The sequence below is a fragment of the Pyrus communis genome, chromosome 5, assembly GCF_041283825.1.
Source record: "Pyrus communis isolate YQ-2024b chromosome 5, ASM4128382v1, whole genome shotgun sequence".
NCBI lineage: Eukaryota > Viridiplantae > Streptophyta > Magnoliopsida > Rosales > Rosaceae > Pyrus > Pyrus communis.
The window spans coordinates 31,645,841-31,666,826 of NC_142569.1; the positions used below are offsets into that span (position 1 = coordinate 31,645,841).

The window sequence follows — 20,986 nt, forward strand, 5'->3', positions numbered from 1 at the left end:
TGAGTGAGAGAGAGTGTGGAGTGAGAGTGCAAAAAGCAGGGAGAGGGAGAGCTGCCCGAACAGTGCTGACCAGTGCCCGGTGGCAGACTCAAAACGGCTTCGCGCTCGTATCGTGGAAAGGGACGTGACCGTGGGCAGGGCAACCCCGTTTCCCATTCAAATCCTGGGCTTGAGTACGTGGGGGCCCACATCATTAGCCACTTCAGATTCGGTCCAACACATAGTTTTATTTGATCATCAAGGAAGTGAAGTGAAGCCAAGCTGTCGTATTACAAGTTACAACACAATTTTATTTGATTACGACATTACTATTATTTTTTTATTTTCCTCTGGATTCTGAGTTGTTGTACACTTTTATATTGTGTCGCAATATTTATGCACATTGGAATTATTAGGCTCTATCTATCCCTGACAGTGTTTTCCTCTTTGTGGCAACCAGGTCTTAATTTAACCTACCTAGGTAAAAAATGAAAAGGAAGGAAACATGCTCAGATAAAACTAAAAATGAGCTTTGAAAAGTTTATGATAAAGTAGTGTTTGTCAGTAGTCGGATAAATAACTTGGAGCAAAGAGAATTACTTCGAGAGTAAAAAGATTATACTGAGGACGTGTTTACCAACCCATAATCGGAATGATAACAAGGAATCCAATTCCGATTACGGCTCATTCTTGTGTTTACTGACATTGGGAGGAATCAAGAGTTTGTGGGACCCACAAGAAAAATGGAATTCAATTCCTGATGTTGGAGAAATTGGACTCCCTCTATGTATGAGGTAATTGAATTCCCGGATGGTGAGGGAATCAGGAATACATTTGCTCTTCCTATCATGACCTCCCATCAATCTGCCCTTCAACGATCTCGACTGCGCCTTCATGAAATCCGAAAGGTAAAGAGACCTTGTGGGTCACATATGAGATCTCATTGATGAACACCAGATCACCTTAGTTCAGGAGGCGATGGACCAAACGGCAGACGCTTCGACACTGACGACAGAAAATGTGGATGTAGCCCCGGGACGATGAAGTTAACGCCGGTATTTCGCGGACGTGCTTCTCGCTTGTTGGCTCATCCTTGTACGATGTTGCTTTGACGATTACGATCGCGACCTTAGCGATGTCGATACTTGTCTGGTCTTGACGGCTTTGATTGTTTTCTAGGTTTATTCTTGCTGGTGGGAAGATGAACGTGGCTGGGTTTTAGGCTTTTGTGTGTGTATATATATATATATATATATGTATATATATGTATGTATTAGAATTTAATTTATACATAGTAATTGACATTTAACTCTACTTTAACTAAATAAATAAAAATAACTAATTAAAACGTTTTTAAAAATAAATATAGAATAAAATAAAACAAAAAAATAAGGGCATTTTAGTAATCATATTGATTCTTATTCCAATTCAGTTGAACTAATAAACAACTTATATGAAGTCAGTTGAATTCCTATTCTGATTCCTAAACGTTTAAGTAAATAGCTTCAATAGGAATCCAATTCTGACTCCTCTTCATTCCAATTCCTCCTCAATCCAATTCCTCTTATTTTGATTACGGTTACATAAACGAGCCATGAAGGATAAATTTGTTCTATATAAGGTAGCAGAAAGATAAAACACAAGGACACTCAACTCATAGCACAAAAAGACTTTAAAGTTTTGTAGCCTACCTTTTCTAAGTTCCTTTTGTAGTTCAGTACATTTGCAATTGTATTTATGTTTTAAGCTCTAATACATTGCTTGTAGTATTGATTTCTTTTAAGAAAACTTCATTCCAAAGCACTTCAACAACTAGAAAAATAGGTGTAAACTTCCTTATCTCATGTGCTTAGTATTTCTTTAGGTTATTACTTTATTGTTGGATATTTTATAAGTATTAACATAATTTCCCTTATGTACTTACATTTTCAAGAATCATGAAGAAGAGTGCACTTTGAATGGTTGCTCAATCATAACCAATGCTTGGAGTGACCCAAAAAAAAGAAGCATAATAAATTTGTATGTCAATTGCAAGGAAGGCACACCATATTTGTTTGTTCTGAGGAATGCTCTAGTGAAGCACACACCGGGGAATAGATCTTTGAATATGTTGACAAGTGTGTTGAAAATTGGGCTTGAAAATGTAGTTCAAGCAGTGACCGATAATGCTCTAACAATATGGCGATGGGCAACGTGATGAAGAAAAAGAGGCCAAACATATTTTGGACATCATGTGCCACTCAAACTTTGAATCTCATGCTTCAAAGGATTGGTAATCTCCCTAAGTTCAAAGGAGTTATTGACAAAGTAAAGACTTTCACTATCTTTATTTATGCACATCATAAAATTTTGGCATTGATGAGAAAGCATACGAAGAAAAGAGACATAGTGAGGCCTGGAGTCATTAGATTTGCAACTTTACTATTATTTTTTTATTTGCAACTTTACATAGTTTTATTTGATCATCAAGGAAGTGAAGTGAAGCCAAGCTGTCGTATTACAACACAATTTTATTTGATTACGACATTACTATTATTTTTTTATTTTCCTCTGGATTCTGAGTTGTTGTACACTTTTGTATTGTGTCGCAATATTTATACACATTGGAATTATTAGGCACTATCTATCCCTGACAATGTTTTCCTCTTTGTGGCAACCAGGTCTTGATTTAACCTACCTAGGTAAAAAATGAAAAGGAAGGAAACATGCTAAGATAAAACTAAAAATGGGCTTTGAAAAGTTTATGATAAAGTAGTGTTTGTCAGTAGTCGGATAAATAACTCGGAGCAAAGAGAATTACTTCGAAAGTAAAAAGATTATACTGAGGACGTGTTTACCAACTCGTAATCGGAATGATAACAAGGAATCCAATTTCGATTACGACTCATTCTTGTGTTTACTGACACTGGGATGAATCAAGAGTTTGTGGGACCCACAAGAAAAATGGAATTCAATTCCTGATATTGGAGGAATTGGACTCCCTCTATGTATGAGGTAATTGAATTCCCGGATGGTGAGGGAATCAGGAATACATTTGCTCTTCCTATCATGCCCTCCCATCAATCTGCCCTTCAATGATCTCGACTGCGCCTTCATGAAATCCGATAGGTAAAAAGACCTTGTGGGTCACATATGAGATCTCATTCACGAACACCAGATCACCATAGTTCAGGAGGCGATGGACCAGACGGCAGACGCTTCGACACTGACGACAGAAAGCGTGGATGTAGCCCCGGGACGATGACGTAACGCCAGTATTTCGCGGACGTGCTTCTCGCTCGTTGGCTCATCCTCATACGACGTTGCTTTGACGATTACGATCGCGACCTTAGCGATGTCGATGCTTGTCTGGTCTTGACGGCTTTGATTGTTTTCTAGGTTTATTCTTGCTGGTGGGAAGATGAACGTGGCTGGGCTTTAGGCTTTTGTGTGTATATATATATATATGTATGTATTAGAATTTAATTTATACATAGTAATTGACATTTAACTCTACTTTAACTAAATAAATAAAAATAACTAATTAAAACGTTTTTAAAAATAAATATAGAATAAAATAAAACAAAAAAATAAGGGCATTTTAGTAATCATATTGATTCTTATTCCAATTCAGTTGAACTAATAAACAACTTATATGAAGTCAGTTGAATTCCTATTCCGATTCCTAAACATTTAAGTAAATAGCTTCAACAGGAACCCGATTCTGACTCCTCTTCATTCCAATTCCTCCTTAATCCAATTCCTCTTATTTTAATTACGGTTACATAAACGAGCCATGAAGGATAAGTTTGTTCTATATAAGGTAGCAGAAAGACAAAACACAAGGACACTCAACTCACAGCACAAAAAGACTTTAAAGTTTTGTAGCCTACCTTTTCTAAGTTCCTTTTGTAGTTCAGTACATTTGCAATTGTATTTATGTTTTAAGGTCTAATACATTGCTTGTAGTATTGATTTCTTTTAAGAAAACTTCATTCCAAAGCACTTCAACAACTAGCAAAATAGGTGTAAACTTCCTTATCTCATGTGCTTAGTATTTCTTTAGGTTATTACTTTATTGTTGGATATTTTATAAGTATTAACATAATTTCCCTTATGTACTTACATTTTCAAGAATCATGAAGAAGAGTGCGCTTTGAATGGTTGCTCAATCATAACCAATGCTTGGAGTGACCTAAAAAAAAGAAGCATAATAAATTTGTATGTCAATTGCAAGGAAGGCACACCATATTTGTTTGTTCTGAGCAATGCTCTAGTGAAGCACACACCGGGGAATACATCTTTGAATATGTTGACAAGTGTGTTGAAAATTGGGCCTGAAAATGTAGTTCAAGCAGTGACCGATAATGCTCTAACAATATGGTGATGGGCAACGTGATGAAGAAAAAGAGGCCAAACATATTTTGGACATCATGTGCCACTCACATTTTGAATCTCATGCTTCAAAGGATTGGTAATCTTCCTAAGTTCAAAGGAGTTATTGACAAAGTAAAGACTTTCACTATCTTTATTTATGCACATCATAAAATTTTGGCATTGATGAGAAAGCATACGAAGAAAAGAGACATAGTGAGGCCTGGAGTCATTAGATTTGCAACCTTTTTCCTCACAATGCAAAGCTTAAGTGATAAGAAAAAAGACTTGAAGATTATGGTTGATGGTGATGAATAGGAACAATGCAAACATTCCAAGAGTACAAAGGGGAAAACAACATATGCTGTGAGTGCACATTTTTGGAATGGGGTCTAATTTTGCTTCAAAGTGTGTGAACCTTTATTTAAGGTACTTCGAATTCTGGATGGGGATAAAAAGTCATCAATGAGGTTATTGTATGGAGAGCTACAAAAAGTAAAGAGGGAGATTAAAGAGGCATTCAAGAACAATGAGGCCAACTATCAACTAATTCTTATTGATGAAAAAAATTAGTAAGCGGCTTGATAGTCCATTAGATTTGGCGGGCCACCTCTTGAACCCTTATTACTTCTTTAAAGATCAAAGCATACAACATGATCCAATGTCATGGATGGGATTTTTGCTTGTGTTGAGAAGTTCTTCCCTGATAACTATGAGGTCCAAAACCAAGTGATAAATGTTGAGATGCATAAGTATAGAGGCAAAGAAAGTGGCTTTGGAAGACATTTGCCTAAGATTGGATGCGTTGAGAATGATCACAACTATAATCCGGATATGAATATTCATTATTAAATTTAGCTTTACTACTTATTTTTCTTTACTAATTGTGTGCTTTTTTTCTTCCTTAGTTGCATGGTGATATAATTATGAAAAATGGTGTACCTAATTTGCAAAAGATAACTATAAAGATTCTCTCATTGATTACAAGCTCATCAAGTTGTGAGAGAAATTTGAGCACACTTTAAGGGATACATACAAAGAAAATGAATAGACTAGATGCAATAAGGTTAAATAATTTAGTCTATGTCTAATTCAATGCAAGGATCATGAACAAGAAGAAAAGAGAGAAGGAGACGAAAGTGGACATACTACTTGCATGATAACTAGTATGGTGCAAGGATGGATTGTGGATGGTGGTGATGAAGAACTTGAGTTTGGTTTGGGAATGGATGGAGAGACATCAGAGGTGGGTAGTTCCCTAGAGCCTAGGAGGAGTTCTAGAAATGTTGAAGTAAGAGAACTTCATGAAGAAGATTTTGTATCAAATGAGGACATGAAAGAAGAAGAAAAAGATGATGAAGAAGCTGAATTTGAGTCCAACACGGAGATAGTCTTGGAGGGATATGGACAAGAAGACAGTGATGCCTAGCTTTGCAACTTTGTAAGTATCCTATATTATTATATTTTCTTATTCCTCCTATTTTGCATTTTATGTGTTTTCAAATTGTGAACTTGTTGGGTACATGTATGTTTTTAAATTTTGGACTTGTTGGATACATGTACTTTATTGTATTCTTCTACTTCTATTTTTTAATTTCATCATTCTTTTATTATCTTATTCATATAGGTATAGCTTCTTTTTTTTTTTTTCTTTTTTTTTTTCGAAATATCAATAGGCACTTATTTGCAATATATACAATAATTTTACTTAAATTTACCTAGACGCTAGGCCCCAGTCGGCTGCTCCTTGCGTCTTTTAAAATCTTATGTATGACGAAGGAATTTTATAAGTAATTCTCTTCATCTTTCTTTGTTGTTGTATTGATTATAACCATCTGATATATAATTGAGATAACATATTGTATGTTATTTATTATTTTCTGTTGTGTATTTAAGTATTCAAATTAAATTTATCTCAATGATATGTTCGAATCCCAACAAACAAACCATGCAAACTTAAATTTGAAAGAAAGCTATAGAGCATTTAATGTTTCCAGCATAGAATATTACTCATGCATGCTCATAAGGAGAAAAATGGGAGAAAGAAAGGATGAACATTGCCAAAAATATAAGCCCCTCCAAAAGCCAGTTGCATGAAATTTTAGGGCAGAGTGCTATTTTTTTATTAGCACCTATCACCAATATAGGCGTAATGGCAATTCAAAAAGATACACTTTGTGGAGCTTTGATGCGTGATTTACTTGACACTCAAATTAAACCCTCGTTTGACAATTGTAGTAGAATGGATAAGTGAGGGATCGTTCTGGACCGGGGATTAGGAGGGAATGCAAATCTCTTGGAAACTGACTCAAAAACGTAAAATAAAGTTTAAAACACTAAACTAGACTCAAAGAATGCAAAATTAAAGTTTAAAACACTAAGACAAACCAAAAACTCAAAATGCTTTAAAAACACAAACTAAATTGAATTCTAACTAAAATGAACATTAAAGAAAAAGGGGGATTGAGGTTTTTACGAAAATTGAAATAACGAAACAAGTTAATAAACTAGACAGAATGTAAATATGAAATTTATGGATGAATGCTAGCTAAGGGGTTCATCTCCATACATGTTACACTTGCATACAAGATTGATTCTCAGTTGGTCTTTCGATAAATTATGAAACTCAACGCCCCGGGTTAATTAGGTCCGCTTAAATTAACCGTCAAGTTCTCCTTAAGTTAATGAATTGGATGGGTTAGCGCAACGCAATTCACCACATTCTCCAAAAGTCCTTTACGTGAAAAGCACAATAAAGATACAATCAAAGATCATTAAGCATTATGAAAACTATAAGTGTTGACGAGGCATTCGTTACTATGGAATACGCATGAAACTTATGCCAAGAATTCGTTTAACGCGATTGTTTATAAGCAACCTCCACTACTTGTGAATATAAGTTCATAACGATTAGGTGAAATTCACTTATATTCTAGCGTCATATTTATGCATGAAAATTAAGCGCGCATTCTTAATAAACATTCATAAATAAGTTATCAATCAAACGGTTAAACAAATTGAATTCAAAACTTATGAAATTCCAACGAAAGGTAATCAAATCAAAATGCAAGTATAAACATTTATTTCGAATCACCCCCTAGCTAAAGGGGGGGTTTATTTCCTCATAACTTTGAAATTAAAGAAACACCTAAACATTCCAACAACTCAAACTTGAATTGTATGAACGTTTAGGCACTCTTCTCTTCCATTCCTCATACGTACAAAACAAAGAGAATTGAATTTAAACTTTGAAATCAAAGAAACACCTAAACATTCCAACAACTCAAACTTGAATTGTATGAACGTTTAGGCCCTCTTATCTTCCTCGTTGTTGTAGCACAAGGTCTAAGGTGAGGTTTGGGGGATTATGGAAATGGTAGAGGAGTGGTTTGGAGGGTTGGGAAGTGGTGGAAATGGAAAGATGGTTTTGGATTCTAAGGGGACTCACGGCAAAGAGAAGGAATGGAAGTGTTTGTGGTGTGTTGTGTATGAAATGAGATGTTTTGAATGATGGGAATGCAAGGGTATTTATAGGAGGAGTGGAGATGTATATGGCTATTTGTTTAAGGTGTTTGTGTGGAGGAATGATGGAGAATTGCATGTGGAATGGCTGCAATGATGAAGAATGAAAGCTGGAAAATAAAAGGGAAAGCTGGAAATCTGAAAATGCAAATGGGAATCCTGAAATGCAAAGGTGGCCACGGTTTTGAGTGTGTTTTGTGTTGGAAATTCATGTGAATGCATGTGAATGTTGTTTGTGTGAAGTGTGTGTGGGTTAAAGAGTGAATGGTGGTGTAATGATGAAGTGTGATGGCTGAAAATGTCAAGGGAAATGCATGTGATTGCATGGCAAAGAATTTCAGGATGCATGTGTGTTGAATGATTTCTTGGTGAGGGATGTGGAGTGGTTGAATGTGGTGCAATGATAATGTTTTGTGGCTGAATTGGTGGTGGAATTATGATGGGAGTGCATATGATTAAAGAGTGGGAGTGCATGTGGGTGAATGTGAAGGGAATGCATGTGTTGATAACTAGGTTAGTGGGTGGAAATCTGAAAATGGCATAAGGGAATGGGAGCTCACGGTTTTGAGTTGTTTGTTTGTGTGAAGTGTGTGTGAATGCATGTGAAGATGCTAATAAATAATGCATGTAGGGTTAGGAAATAAAATCATAACTTAAAGGGAGATGATTAAAGGGTGTTGAAAGGTTTGAAATGCATGTGTTGAATTGGTGGTTGAATGATGAAAGAATAAGTGAATGATTATGATAAGTGATAAGTGAATGATTATGATAAGTGTATGATATGTTAAGTGATAAATGAATGATATGTTAAGTGATAAATGAATGATATGTGGTGATAAATGAATGATATGTGGTGAGTGATAAGTGAATGGAAGTGATAAGTGATAAGTGAATGGAAGTGATAAGTGATAAGTGTATGATATGTTGAGTGATAAGATAAGTGGTTATTGATATGTAGATGAATGAATGATATGATAAGTAATAAATATATGATATGTGGTGATGATAAGATAAGTGTATGATATGATAAGTGGTGAATGAAGGAGTGGAATGTTGGAATGTTATGCACGACTAAGGATATAGGAAAGGTTTAAATATCCTAAAACTAAAAGGAACAAGGTTCCAACACTTTGGTCTTCAATTAGGTTTTTAATTTCGTCCAACACTTTGGCTCCAAGCATAAGCTATCCATCCTTAGCCCAAAAGTGCTCCAAACGTCTCCAAAATGCATCTTTTTGCTCCTTTAGCCCTTTTGGCCTACAAACACACGAAAATAGCTTAAAGTACTAAAATAACTAAAGAAACATAACGTAAATGCACGAGAACAAGCCATTTAAGTCGCATGAATATGCTCCTATCAAGCTTGAAGAGCAAAAGACCCTTGAATCCATAGCTCTAGCATAACTATTCTGGAACCAGCGAGCGTGCCATTCTCAAGTTGCCAAAAATAAGCCTTTACATCACCTCAAGCAATCCTCCTCCATATTCTATTTTTGAACCACCAAAGCCAAATCTCTTAAAACATCAATCTCAAGCTATTACACATCACTAATCAATTAGAAAACGCTTTCCTTGATATCTCATATTTATGGAAAGAAAGACTGTGAATGAGCTTATAAGTAAGTTGAGTTACTCCCCATATTGGCAATTGCTTTTATGATGGAACCTCAACTTTCTTCAATAAAAATGCACACTTTTTACTTTGCAACCAATCTTTTTACACCGGAAACTACTACCTTCCCTTTCTTAACTCTTATAGCACTTTCATTTTGAAAACTATATATTAAACTCATCTAAGAAGGGGGTGTTGAAGATCTTGGAGAGAGAAAGATAATGCATCCAAGCTTCCATCTAAGGGTGTCTGAAGTTGGTCGAAAAAGGCAAAAATACCATTTGACTTGAAAAAATTGTAGAGGCTCAATTCACCTTGTACCGGGCCCTTCAAGGTTAATTATATACTCAATGTCATGTTGTATGAGGGCGAGATGAAGTGAATAGGGTTGTCTTCATTGGAGCTTCGTTGGATTTTGGCTGGATTAGCGGGAGTATGCATTCAAGAACTTAACGTTTTCAACGTGCAGAGAGAAAGTGGTGGCAGAAATAGTTGTTGGCTATATATAGTTGTTGGGGCTAGACATATCATTTTATACTCAACCTGTTAATCCGACTTGACTCATCCGTTAAAATTAGTATTTAGGTGAATGCTTAACTGGTCGGGTTGTTACCTAGTAAACTCGTTAAATAACGAGTCACTTTGGATCAAACCACGAAACATATCAGCACCCATTATTGAGGGTGTCTTGCATAATTTCAATGAAGACTCCACAAAAAAATAAAAAATAAAAAATAAAAAAAATAAAAAAACCAACCTCGTTGACTCTTCGTCTCACACTCTTGTTTTGCTTTCTAGTCTCTATCAACTCTTCCTCCACTTCGTTATTTGGCAAAGGTCACTCACCTTTTCAACCTCTCTCTCTTGTGAAGCTCTGTTACTCAATATCTTCCTGTTTCTGATGCTTTTGAGAGGCAGCTGGCTGTCCTGTTCTCTGTTTTGCCTGCTATCAGTATCAATTGAAAGTTTAAAACCTTCGGAGTCTGTGTTTCGGTTTCTTTGCAGCTTAGTTTGTTTTCTTGGCAGCTTGGCTTGTTTTCTTTTGTCTTGTATTGGCTTGTTCTTTGCTTCATTTGAATTCAAATGAAATTGGTAAGTTTTTCAATTAATTGCGTAGTTTTTTAACATTTACTTGCCCATGTGGGTAAATTTTCCAGACGAGATGAATATTTTGTACCTGAACTCAAAAATTGTAGTTGAGATCCTTCGGTCTGTACTACTATAGATGGTAGACCGATAGTTACTATGGTTTTGATTAGTGTTGGGTTGTAACTTGATTACAAGGTTTTATCATACAACTATTGCCAATTGTAACTTGTAAGCAGTGGCGGATCCAGGATTTCAAGATCGGGGGGTTCCAAGATAAAAGTTCAAAAAAAAAAAAAATATTAGACTAGTTTGGTTCCATAGCACTATTTTTTATTGAATTTGGTTCATTGAATAATTAAAATTAATCAACCACATCAAGTGGCCAAGTGGTAAGGGCGTGGATTTCGGCTCTTAAAATACAAAAAACAGGGAGGTCCCGGGTTTAAGGCTCCGAGTTAGTGAGTCTGCTTGACTGTAGCCATGAGAAAGCTGAAATGCCTCTGTGAGTCTTCTAGGCCCCTAGAAAGGGTGGATAACTATGACTTACCACCAGTTGTCCCGCTTTACAAAGATGAAATTTGTTAACGTAACATATATATTACAATTGGGAGTTGAGACTAACAAAAATTAGAAACCTCTTCTTCTTCTTTGTAAGCACTGCTGCATGCACATCCATGGAGGCAACAAGCCTCTTCGCTGCACGTGCCCAAATTGTTAGAGGGTCCCGAAGGTCGATTACAAGTGTTTCTTCGGGCTTCCGGAGGGTCCCAGGACCTCCCGGGTCCCTATATGGATCCGTCCATGCTTGTAAGACATATCAACTTTGCATTTGGGTACTTTTAAATGTGTTGGACCTCCATACTTGAAATCTTGATTACACATTACAAAAAGAAATTGTTATTGGGTGTTAACGGGTGACTCACTAGTTTAACGGGTTGGATTTGGATGACCCATTAGTTTAAGGGATGAGTGTGGGTGACTCATTAACTTAACAGGTCAAGTGAAACCCGACTCAAACCCAATAAACCCAACCTGTTTATAGGTCTAGTTCGAGCCATTGAGAAAAAGAAAGAGAAAGCTGTACAGCTTTATATAGTTAATATATATATATATATATATATAGTTTTGGAAAATAGATCACGGCTCATGGAACGATCCATATTAGAGCCAATAATAGAAGATCGACTTAATTTAGATCAAACTTCTTATAATCTTCTTAACATTACTCTTTAACAAATGCTTTAATGTTCCTACGTGCATCCTCTCAAAGCACTCAATTTGGCCTAACGATTGTCTCTAAATTTACCCCTCTAATTTTGCGATCGAGTCTCTCTATCTTTGCATGTGTGCGCGTATTTTATTATTAGCAGCAACTTGTTCCGTGTAGAATATGTCAATTTGTTAAAAACACATTAATTAATAGAGTTATCGTGATCTAATTAGCTGCGATGATAGATTAGAGAAAATATAATATGAGATTTGGTGGTGACAATGAGTTGAATACAATTCATCCGACATTCATATATATTCTTTGATAGAGTATGTTGACATAGCTGTTAAGTAGGAGTCGTTACATACATATGTTAGCCCGATTTGAGTTCCCACTTCCCACTGGTCATACTTTTGCTTTGAATGGATAAAAAAAATGAAGCATCTGCAATAGTAAATTCCAGAGTCTAACTAGAATAAAACATGAACCCTCCTACCCCCCTCATTGTTTGTGAAGGCTGTTCCCACAGAAAGACCAAACACACAATTTGTTTTTTAATCTTTTATTTATCTATGAGGGCTCTTTATCCATTTATTCTAAGTTATAGTGGGACATGGAGCTTAACTCAAGACTTTGAGTTTAAGAATGAATGTTCTTAATCAACTAAATTATAGATTTGTTATTTTTTTAAGGTATTTGTTTTATTTTTAAAAAACAAAATTTTAAATTACTTTAATTCATATGGAGAAGAAATCAACATACGAATGCCACGTGACATGATAGGCATGTTGATTATTTGCCAATAATATTAAGATTTAGTAGTATTCCTCTTCATTTCTAAAGAGAAAGTGACTGACACAGCGGGATATATGAGAAAATAGAAAGAAATTCCATCTAGAATCCACTAGCAAGCCCTAGAGTCCACTAGGAAAATAGAGAAAAAAACTCACGTTTATTGAATAATTGTTGAAAGATAACAATTCCAACACCTAAGAGGTTTAAATATTATGCGTCCTAAACATAAATTCAAACTGTAGAAGGACACAACGTTCAAATAGGAAATAAAATGAACAGTTAACAAAGTACTGAAAGTATTCCTAAAACTTTATGGGTGCGTTTGTTTAATATTATTAAGTGCGACTGGCTTGAGTGGGACCACAGTCCCATGTTTGGTGCAGGTTGGGATTAAAGTAGATGAGACTAGCCGGGACTCGCTCAGACTACGGCCTTCACTAACGCATCACTACGAATCCCGTGCTCTAGCATGGGATTGCTAAGACCCCCTATAATCCTGTCTTCTGCATCATTAGCTACTGCGCGCCCCGTCTCCCAAATCAACCTCGTCACCAACTCCAACACCTCGCCAACGCCTCGTGTTGGAAATTTTCTTGCCCGTCGATTTCCAATATATTGAGAAAAAACCCAAAAACCCTAGATCTCCAAATCGAAATCTAAAATATGAACAAACAAAAATTGTAGTCCAACACGTCAAGAAGATGTTCAGCTTGAAGAGATTGGGGCATTTGCAATTGAATTGATGACTTCAAAATGATGTTTAGCTGTGCTCTGTCAACATCTATTCCTTGTCTTCTTTATATCCTTATCTCGAAATTGACCATAGTTATCCTGCAGAACATCTACAAACAAATTACTAACACATCTTGAAGAGATTGGGGCTTTTACAACTGAATCGCACTAGATGATTGGATTCCATTGAAGAGATTGGAGACGGTGGTTGGGATTTTTGGAAGCAGAGAAAAGAAAAGGTTAATATCAGTGAAGAAGAGCAGAGAATAGCTTTTGTGAATGCAAAGAGATAAAAAAAAAATGAAATAAAAAATTATAAAAGTGAATAAAAAATAGCAAAATATTTAATCTGTCAATTTAGTCTGGCACTGCACCAAACACTTCACTATCTTACTTAGTCCAAGCCAAGCCATTCCAACTTAATCCCTAAAGCTAATCCAGTCCGAGATAGTCCGTTGCAACAAACGCACCCTACATGTTGTATGGGATGGTAAACTAAAGATTTGGCCAAAATTGCCCCTATATCACAAGCAAAGTTGTTTAGTATTGTTTCTCGTGTCATTCTCATTCAAAACGACATATTTTACGCCCAGGACGGTCTCTGAGATTTCAGAGGCCCTATGCGAAAGTTATCAAAATGGTCCCTCCTTAAGATAATTTTTCAAAAAAAGTAGGACAATGTAATGATGTTAGAAAATAATAACTTAAATCAGTAGGACTGACTCTTGTAAGTTTAAATCAATAGGACTGAATCAGATTCAACTCTTACGAATTGCGAGTTTAATAGTTAATTATTGCTAACGAATTATTTATCACATTGTATCGTATGAAACCTAATTATTTATTGGATAAATTGTTTTGGGTCAATGAGAACCACAGATTAATTGATTGTGAAGGAAGTGACAAAGTCCATGCAAGAACGATCTATTTAATGGGAGGGGAGGGAAGAAGAAAGTAAATCATGGAAGAGATCATAAACACAAAACTGGAAAAATTATCGACGATAGTGTCAACACAGGAGGAGATGATGAGCACTACTACTGATGATGTGGAAGTAGTTGTATTCGATGCTTATTACAAGCCCAAGCCTCGTAGTTCATTCCTTGAAGCAACAATAAGAGCTCTTTTCAAGTGTTTCGGTGCGGAGAAGATAGAACAAGTTGCAGAGTGCCCAGGTAAATCTACAGAAACTCCCGTTGCAGATACGCCAGTTTCCAATGATCCACCCGTAAATCCAGAAGCTGCTCCTACTCCTCCTGTTGAAACAGACCCGGTGAGTTCGGTACGGTTCTCTCTCTCTCTCTCTCTCTCTCTCTCTCTGCTGTTGAAATAATGTTCTAATTAATTAATTATGTATTACACAGGAAGTTCCTATCCTTAAAAGTAGGCCAGGCCTATCTGACGGGTCTGGTGGTAAGATTAACTAGAGTCTCCAGGGCCTAACTCAAATGGATTGACGAGCTGCAGCCTGCTACATGCAAATTAATAGTCCGCGCACGTATTGTAATACTGGAGAAATTATGTAGACAGCAGACACTGTTTATCTGTATTTCTATCTATTATAAATTTTCTTTCTGCATTTGGTTTGTTGGATTATGTAGTCCTTTTCCTGTACTCCGACAAGAAGTGCATTAATAAGTTTGTACGTACAAGGCATGATCATGCGATGCAGTGCATATGTAAAGTAATGTGTTGATTTGTTTAGTTACAGAATAAAAGAATTCAAGGGAGGTTTGAGATTAAATTATCATTTTTTCATTTTAAATACTAATTAAGGGTATCAATCAATTAGTATTTTGGATTAGTTACCCATTTAATGACATGTCGCACAAGAAACTAATATAAACGCAACTAAATCCCAATGTTAGTTATTTCGTTATCTTGTCACCCATACAATGGCAAAAATATCCTCATCTAGTTTTTAGTTTGCGCATCCTCAAATTTGTTTGTTGCCAATTTTCATTCATATTTATATATTCAGGAATTTGGATAAGAGCAAAAAAGGAGGGCGTTAGGTAGTTAACATCCAGTATTCCGTTTCAATGTCACCCTATAATTTATATATTCGAATGGATAACTCCAATGCAGAGTCATAAATATTTAATAAACCTCCAAACTCGAAAAGTTGTAAAATTTTCGTATGTGCACAACATAATGTTCAATTTTAAAAAATATTTGTTTTTACTACATGTGAGGAAAACATATACATATCATGTTGAAAATTAACTTGGCCCCCCCCCCCCCAAAAAAAAAAACAAAAAAAAAAAACAACATGTATGTATACCACCCGTTATTGTGGAATTGAAAAAAAAAAAGAGGAAGTTCTAACAAAAAAACCCGTCGTACTGTTCACTTTAACAAAAAATCACATTTTTACACTAAAAAATCAAACCTGATACTATTTATTTTACCCTTTATTTTGTCATTATCGTTAAAACTTTCAAGTCATTTTCATTAGTTTTCCTAAATAAAAATTGTTACAAAAGGTATAGAAATGTTATGCTTTAGCAATACTCAATATTACACACTTGCGGCCACATAAATAACCTCTATGTAGTCCTAAAAATTTATGGCGCCTCTTTTTTTCCAACGCTACATCTTGACATGCTCTCTAGTAGGATAACTAAATTTGAATTGATATTAACATTACGACTGTATACAAGTTTTACTCTATAAATGATATTGATCGACTATTAACGATAGCTTTACTTTTTGGACCATATATAATAAATCTCACAAATTAGTCTAGCGCGTAGAACTGATGCTTTGGCTTACACCCAAGCACTAGGTTTCTTTTAGGACATAAAACGATATTAAAAAAATACTTTGATTAATTTAGAGGATGGGAACTTGCATGTAAGAGACTAAGAGAGCTTGCTCTCACCAACTAACCTAAACCACATATTATATATTATATAAATGCACAATAATAGTGGAAAACATGGACAGTTAATCAGAGAGTTCAAACTGCAAGCCAAACGAAATTAGTGAAGACATGACAAATATATAACAATGTTTCTCTAGAGGCCAACTGTCAAATTTGAATTGAAGATTTTCTGTGATTGGAGATCAATATCCAAAAATAGTGCTGCACAACGCTTCTCTACTTAATGAACTGTAGTTGGTGCTAAAGGCCTTGTTCTCCGGTATTGGTTTTATACATCTCAATTCCAGTCAATGCATGCTCGAGAACCGGTCCCCTCTTTTCTCATGTTTATATATTCAAACCTTCGTTGAAGTTTGATCCTCAATAATCCTTTGCGCAGAAGACAAAACGAGAAAGTCGCCAGTTAATGTCATTCTTCTCCGGTCGACTTATTCCGAAAAAAAATAATTTATTATGTATAAACTATGTACCCACGTGCATTTTTATTTCCGAAAAAGAATACGCTGATTAATTTGGCTTCACACTGCCATTGGTCGTATACTTTGTTCTTCCAGAGGAATGAATTCCAATCAACATTACCCCACATGCATCATGCATGCATACACTTACCAATATATATGACCAGAAACCACAATTTTATAGGAAAATCATAAAACCAATCATCTGGTGCCAATGGTATACAACATTTAATAGGATATTGTACCCAACTACTTCTGCAAGGTTTGTATGTATGTATTTGGCCTTTTGCTCTATGTGCTGGTTGGTTCATAGTATTTGACACTTGCAAAAACTGAAGTCATGCTACCCTTTTATCGTTGTATAAGAAAGTAAAAAAGAGAAGAGAGACGAATCACAAGTATATTTAACGAGATATTGGGGAGCAGGGAAGAAGAAAATGGAAGAGTACTCATCATCAACAAAAAAATCAAAAGAGAAGATACTGGATGTTTACAAGAAACCATATGCTGCAATTTCTTTGAAGCAGTGAGGGTACTTTTCAAATCTTTGGGTGTTGAGGCTTCTTCTTCACCTGCAGAATCCTCGGTGATTAATTTCTCTCTCTCTCCCTGTCTCTCTCTCTCTCTGTGGGCAATTTTCTCATGCTGTTGTATACTTGCATGCAGCGCGGAATCGTATGTGCGGACAACCCGCCTTTAAGCACAGGGAGTGGTGGTCATAGTAACTGAGCCTGTATGCATATGCTACGGACTATCTAATATATCTATAGTGGAATACTTAATTAAGCCAGAGTTTTCAATCAGTTTGTCAAAGTTTTATCTTTTTACTAGTGAGGAGTATTAAACCCCTTTTAAAGCAATGTTAGAGAACCCACACTGTATCATGTCTCAAACTTTTTCTTTTCATATAAAATAATGTTAGTCATGTCACCAATTTAATCTTTCTATTATTTATATACATTAAAATTCTATTTGTGAGGAATATTTATATCAAAATACAAAATAATACAAACTAAAAAAATTAAAAAATTCCCTTCTCCATGCACTTGCATGTGAACAGTTGGCTAGTTACTACGTACTTTGATTAAAGAATAGAAGAGCTTGGCTCCTAAATTTTGAGGAGTTCCTCTTCAAAATACTTATTAATCGGTCATCTATAGAACTTCGTGCTTATCATTGAAACTGTTCATATTATAAATTACTATATGTAAGGAACATTTTTGCAATAAATCATTTAAAACTAAGATCGTTTTGTCAATCAATTATAGCAAATAGATAGACGGTTCATAAAGATTTTACCAAATCTGTCTATATGTTTTTATACAGTTCGATGACTAATTAAACAATCTTAGTTTTGATTGATTCTTTGTAGAGATGATTATAATATAAACTAGTTCAATCATATACAAAAAATTCTATGAATAGACGACAAAATATTTTAAGGAGTTCCTCCACAATCCTTGAGGAGGCAAGTCTTTCCTCTTAATGAATAAATTTAATAGAAAACTATATTTTAATTCTTAAATAAGATGAAGTTTAGAAAAATGTTGTATACAAGATTAAAAATTGATTTTAGTCCCTAGACTCTATTTAATGCCAGCATATTAAATGTCTCTCTTTTTTATTTATAATTTTGTTCATAAATTAGATTTTATGAAAATATTGTAAATTTTAATTCTCATTATGGTTAGTATCTTATATAAGAAAATATTTTCGTAAAGATTCGGTACACATGTTTTTGCATATTTTCTTATGTGCCACTAATTCATTACAATATATTTAGGTACGAACATTTCGGTTCACTAAGTTAGTATAATATGTTTAGGTATGAACATTTCAGTACACTAGTTTATTATAATATATTTAGGCACCGACATTTTGGTACACTAGTTTGGTATCATATATTTAGGTATGGAATTTTTTGGTACACTTATGTTTTTACATATTTTCTTATGTGCTACTAATTCACTAAAATATATTTATGTACGGACATTTCGGTACACTAATTTAGTAAAATATATTATAATACGAACGTTTATAGGAAGTAAAATAAATATAATGAATTAAAATGTGATAATAAATAATTTTAATTTTAATGTAATGACATTAAATAAGATATCTATTAAATATTAAAACAAAAATATAATATAAATTTGAATTAAGTACACATTAGAGGACTAAAATCAATATCTAATTTAACATCAGGTTTTTATTGAATTTTAATCTTCTTCAAGGATTAAAGTTCAAAAACCTCTAAATTTAACCACATCAGAATTGACCGAGGTCCAACAACCCAAACGATACATGAAGGACTAGGCCGTCTGTTAACATATATGCTTGAGCCAGATTTATGATGGTAAGACTAAACTGGACATTCCATACCAAAAACAGAGTTCATCTTCATGTAAGATGATTCATACATGAGGTCCCTCTACAACGAAAGACTTCCAAGTACATATGTAGAACAAATCACTATGCTGACTGAAGAGCAGCTCAACAGGTGCCAAAACAGAGAAATCCTGTGCATATTCCGGCTCCATGCTCGGAATCAGTCCCATTATATGTTGTATCGACAAGTGCAACCCACTTCCTTTCAATGGCCTATAAACAATTTTAGCTAAATTCTGATGCATAAAATGTTAAGTTTTCAAATCATTTTTTGGATTATATTAACTTCATTATTTGCTTCCAATTTGGGTGCCTAATGATGTTAGGGTTGTTTAGGTATAAAAGGACGACATTAGCGTTGCATTTTGTTAGGATGCTTCAGTAAGCGTCTAACTATACTGACGAGGAAACTCCTTGAGTATAGACAGAAAGTATCCCGTTCCTCATATAAAGCATTTCCCACTCTCGAAATAGAAATCGCCCACTGTTCGGTAAACATGAATTGATCAAAGTCTTAATCGATTGTATGTGAGAACATGTGTTTTTAAATTTGTGTTATATATGTGTTGTCTCTAAAAACTACCAAGTCTACACAGCGCGCAGGCTGGATAGCTAGTGAGCTAACTACATCCTTAAGTTGAATATGGGGTGTGCCAACTCGTCAACCAAGCTCGGTCAGTGAGTGAATGAACATAGTGGTGGTGTTGAAGGCGTTGTTGACTTTTCGTATCCGAGATATGGCCGAGGAAGGAACTCGTCTCGACATATGGGTTCTAGAGCCTGAAGACAAGACTGCTAGTGACTGCGATGTTCAAGGATCGTCTGCACCGGGCTCGGCTGCTTCAATTATATTTGTGAAAATATAAGTTTGTTGAATGGGTATCAAATTGTATGGACACAAATACTCAAAGGAGATGAGTGTCTTGACTATAAATGTGGTTCAACCATCGAACTGTTGAACTCTAAAATGCACCTGTGAATATCTAATCGTAAAATGGGTTTGGCTTTCAACGTGCCAAACAACGGAACTTGATAACACCTCAACTCGTCGAGAGGCTAATGAGATGATCTCTTCCAACAAGGCTAATGAGAAAAACCCTAGCTGAAAGCACCCTAGTGTGCCACACAAATTTTTTCCAAAAGAGTGATACTGCTAGCACGATCAAATCTTTTACTCCATCATCCGTCGTTGGTGTAGCAGTGTGGATAATCCTAGAGTCATAACACTTGAGGAGCTTCATGTGATCTTCATGCGATCGACCATGTAAAAGAAGAACCAAAGCACATAGATGATTCTACAAAAACGGCACACACATGGCTAAGGAATCTTATAAGTAATTCTCTTCGTCATCTTATTTTAGGGAATTGTTATTGGCACTCCAAAAATCTCATTTTACACTCCACACTTTCTATAATTAGAAAGAAAAATACACTACTTGTGAGGAATGTATAATGGGATTTTTAGAGTGCTAATAACAATTCCCCATTTTTATTGCTTTATCAATTATAATCAACTTATATATAATTAAGATAACATATTGTATGTTATTTATTATTTTCCATTGCGTATTTAATTATTCAAATTAGTTTATCCCAATGATATTCCCCAAACCCAACAAACAAGCCATGCGATAAATTCAAAAGAAAGCCATTGAGCATTTAATGTTTCCTGCATAAAAATATTACCCATGCATGCTTATATGGAGAAAAATGGGAGAAGGAAAGGATGAACGTTGCCAAAGAAATAAGCCTATCCAAATGCCAGTTGCATGAAATTTTAGGGCAGAGTGCTGTCATTTTGTTAGCACCTATCACCAATATAGGTTTAATGGGAAAAAGTAAGGTGAAAAGCAAAAAGAATGATTTGCTAAATAAGAACAATCCAAGAAGAAACACCTTGTGGAGCTTGAAGAGCAAAAGATCATTGTCGCTCTAGCATAACTATTTTGGAACTAGAGAGC

The 20,986-nt window shown here is 35.2% G+C and overlaps 1 protein-coding gene and 1 pseudogene across 1 annotated transcript in view; one reads left to right on the top strand and one right to left on the bottom strand.

Moving 5' to 3' along the window:
* The first annotated feature begins 4,652 nt into the window (after positions 1-4,652).
* Positions 4,653-5,761, top strand: LOC148697145 (uncharacterized; annotated as a pseudogene).
* A 5,407-nt stretch (positions 5,762-11,168) lies between these two features.
* LOC148697146 (somatic embryogenesis receptor kinase 1-like) overlaps positions 11,169-20,986 on the bottom strand; it is a 50,893-nt gene continuing 41,075 nt past the window's right edge. The window contains exon 8 of the mRNA XM_088694955.1: positions 11,169-11,424. Within this exon, the coding sequence (XP_088551081.1) occupies positions 11,291-11,424 (134 nt within the window). The 3' untranslated portion in view covers positions 11,169-11,290. The remainder of the gene's footprint in view (positions 11,425-20,986) is intronic.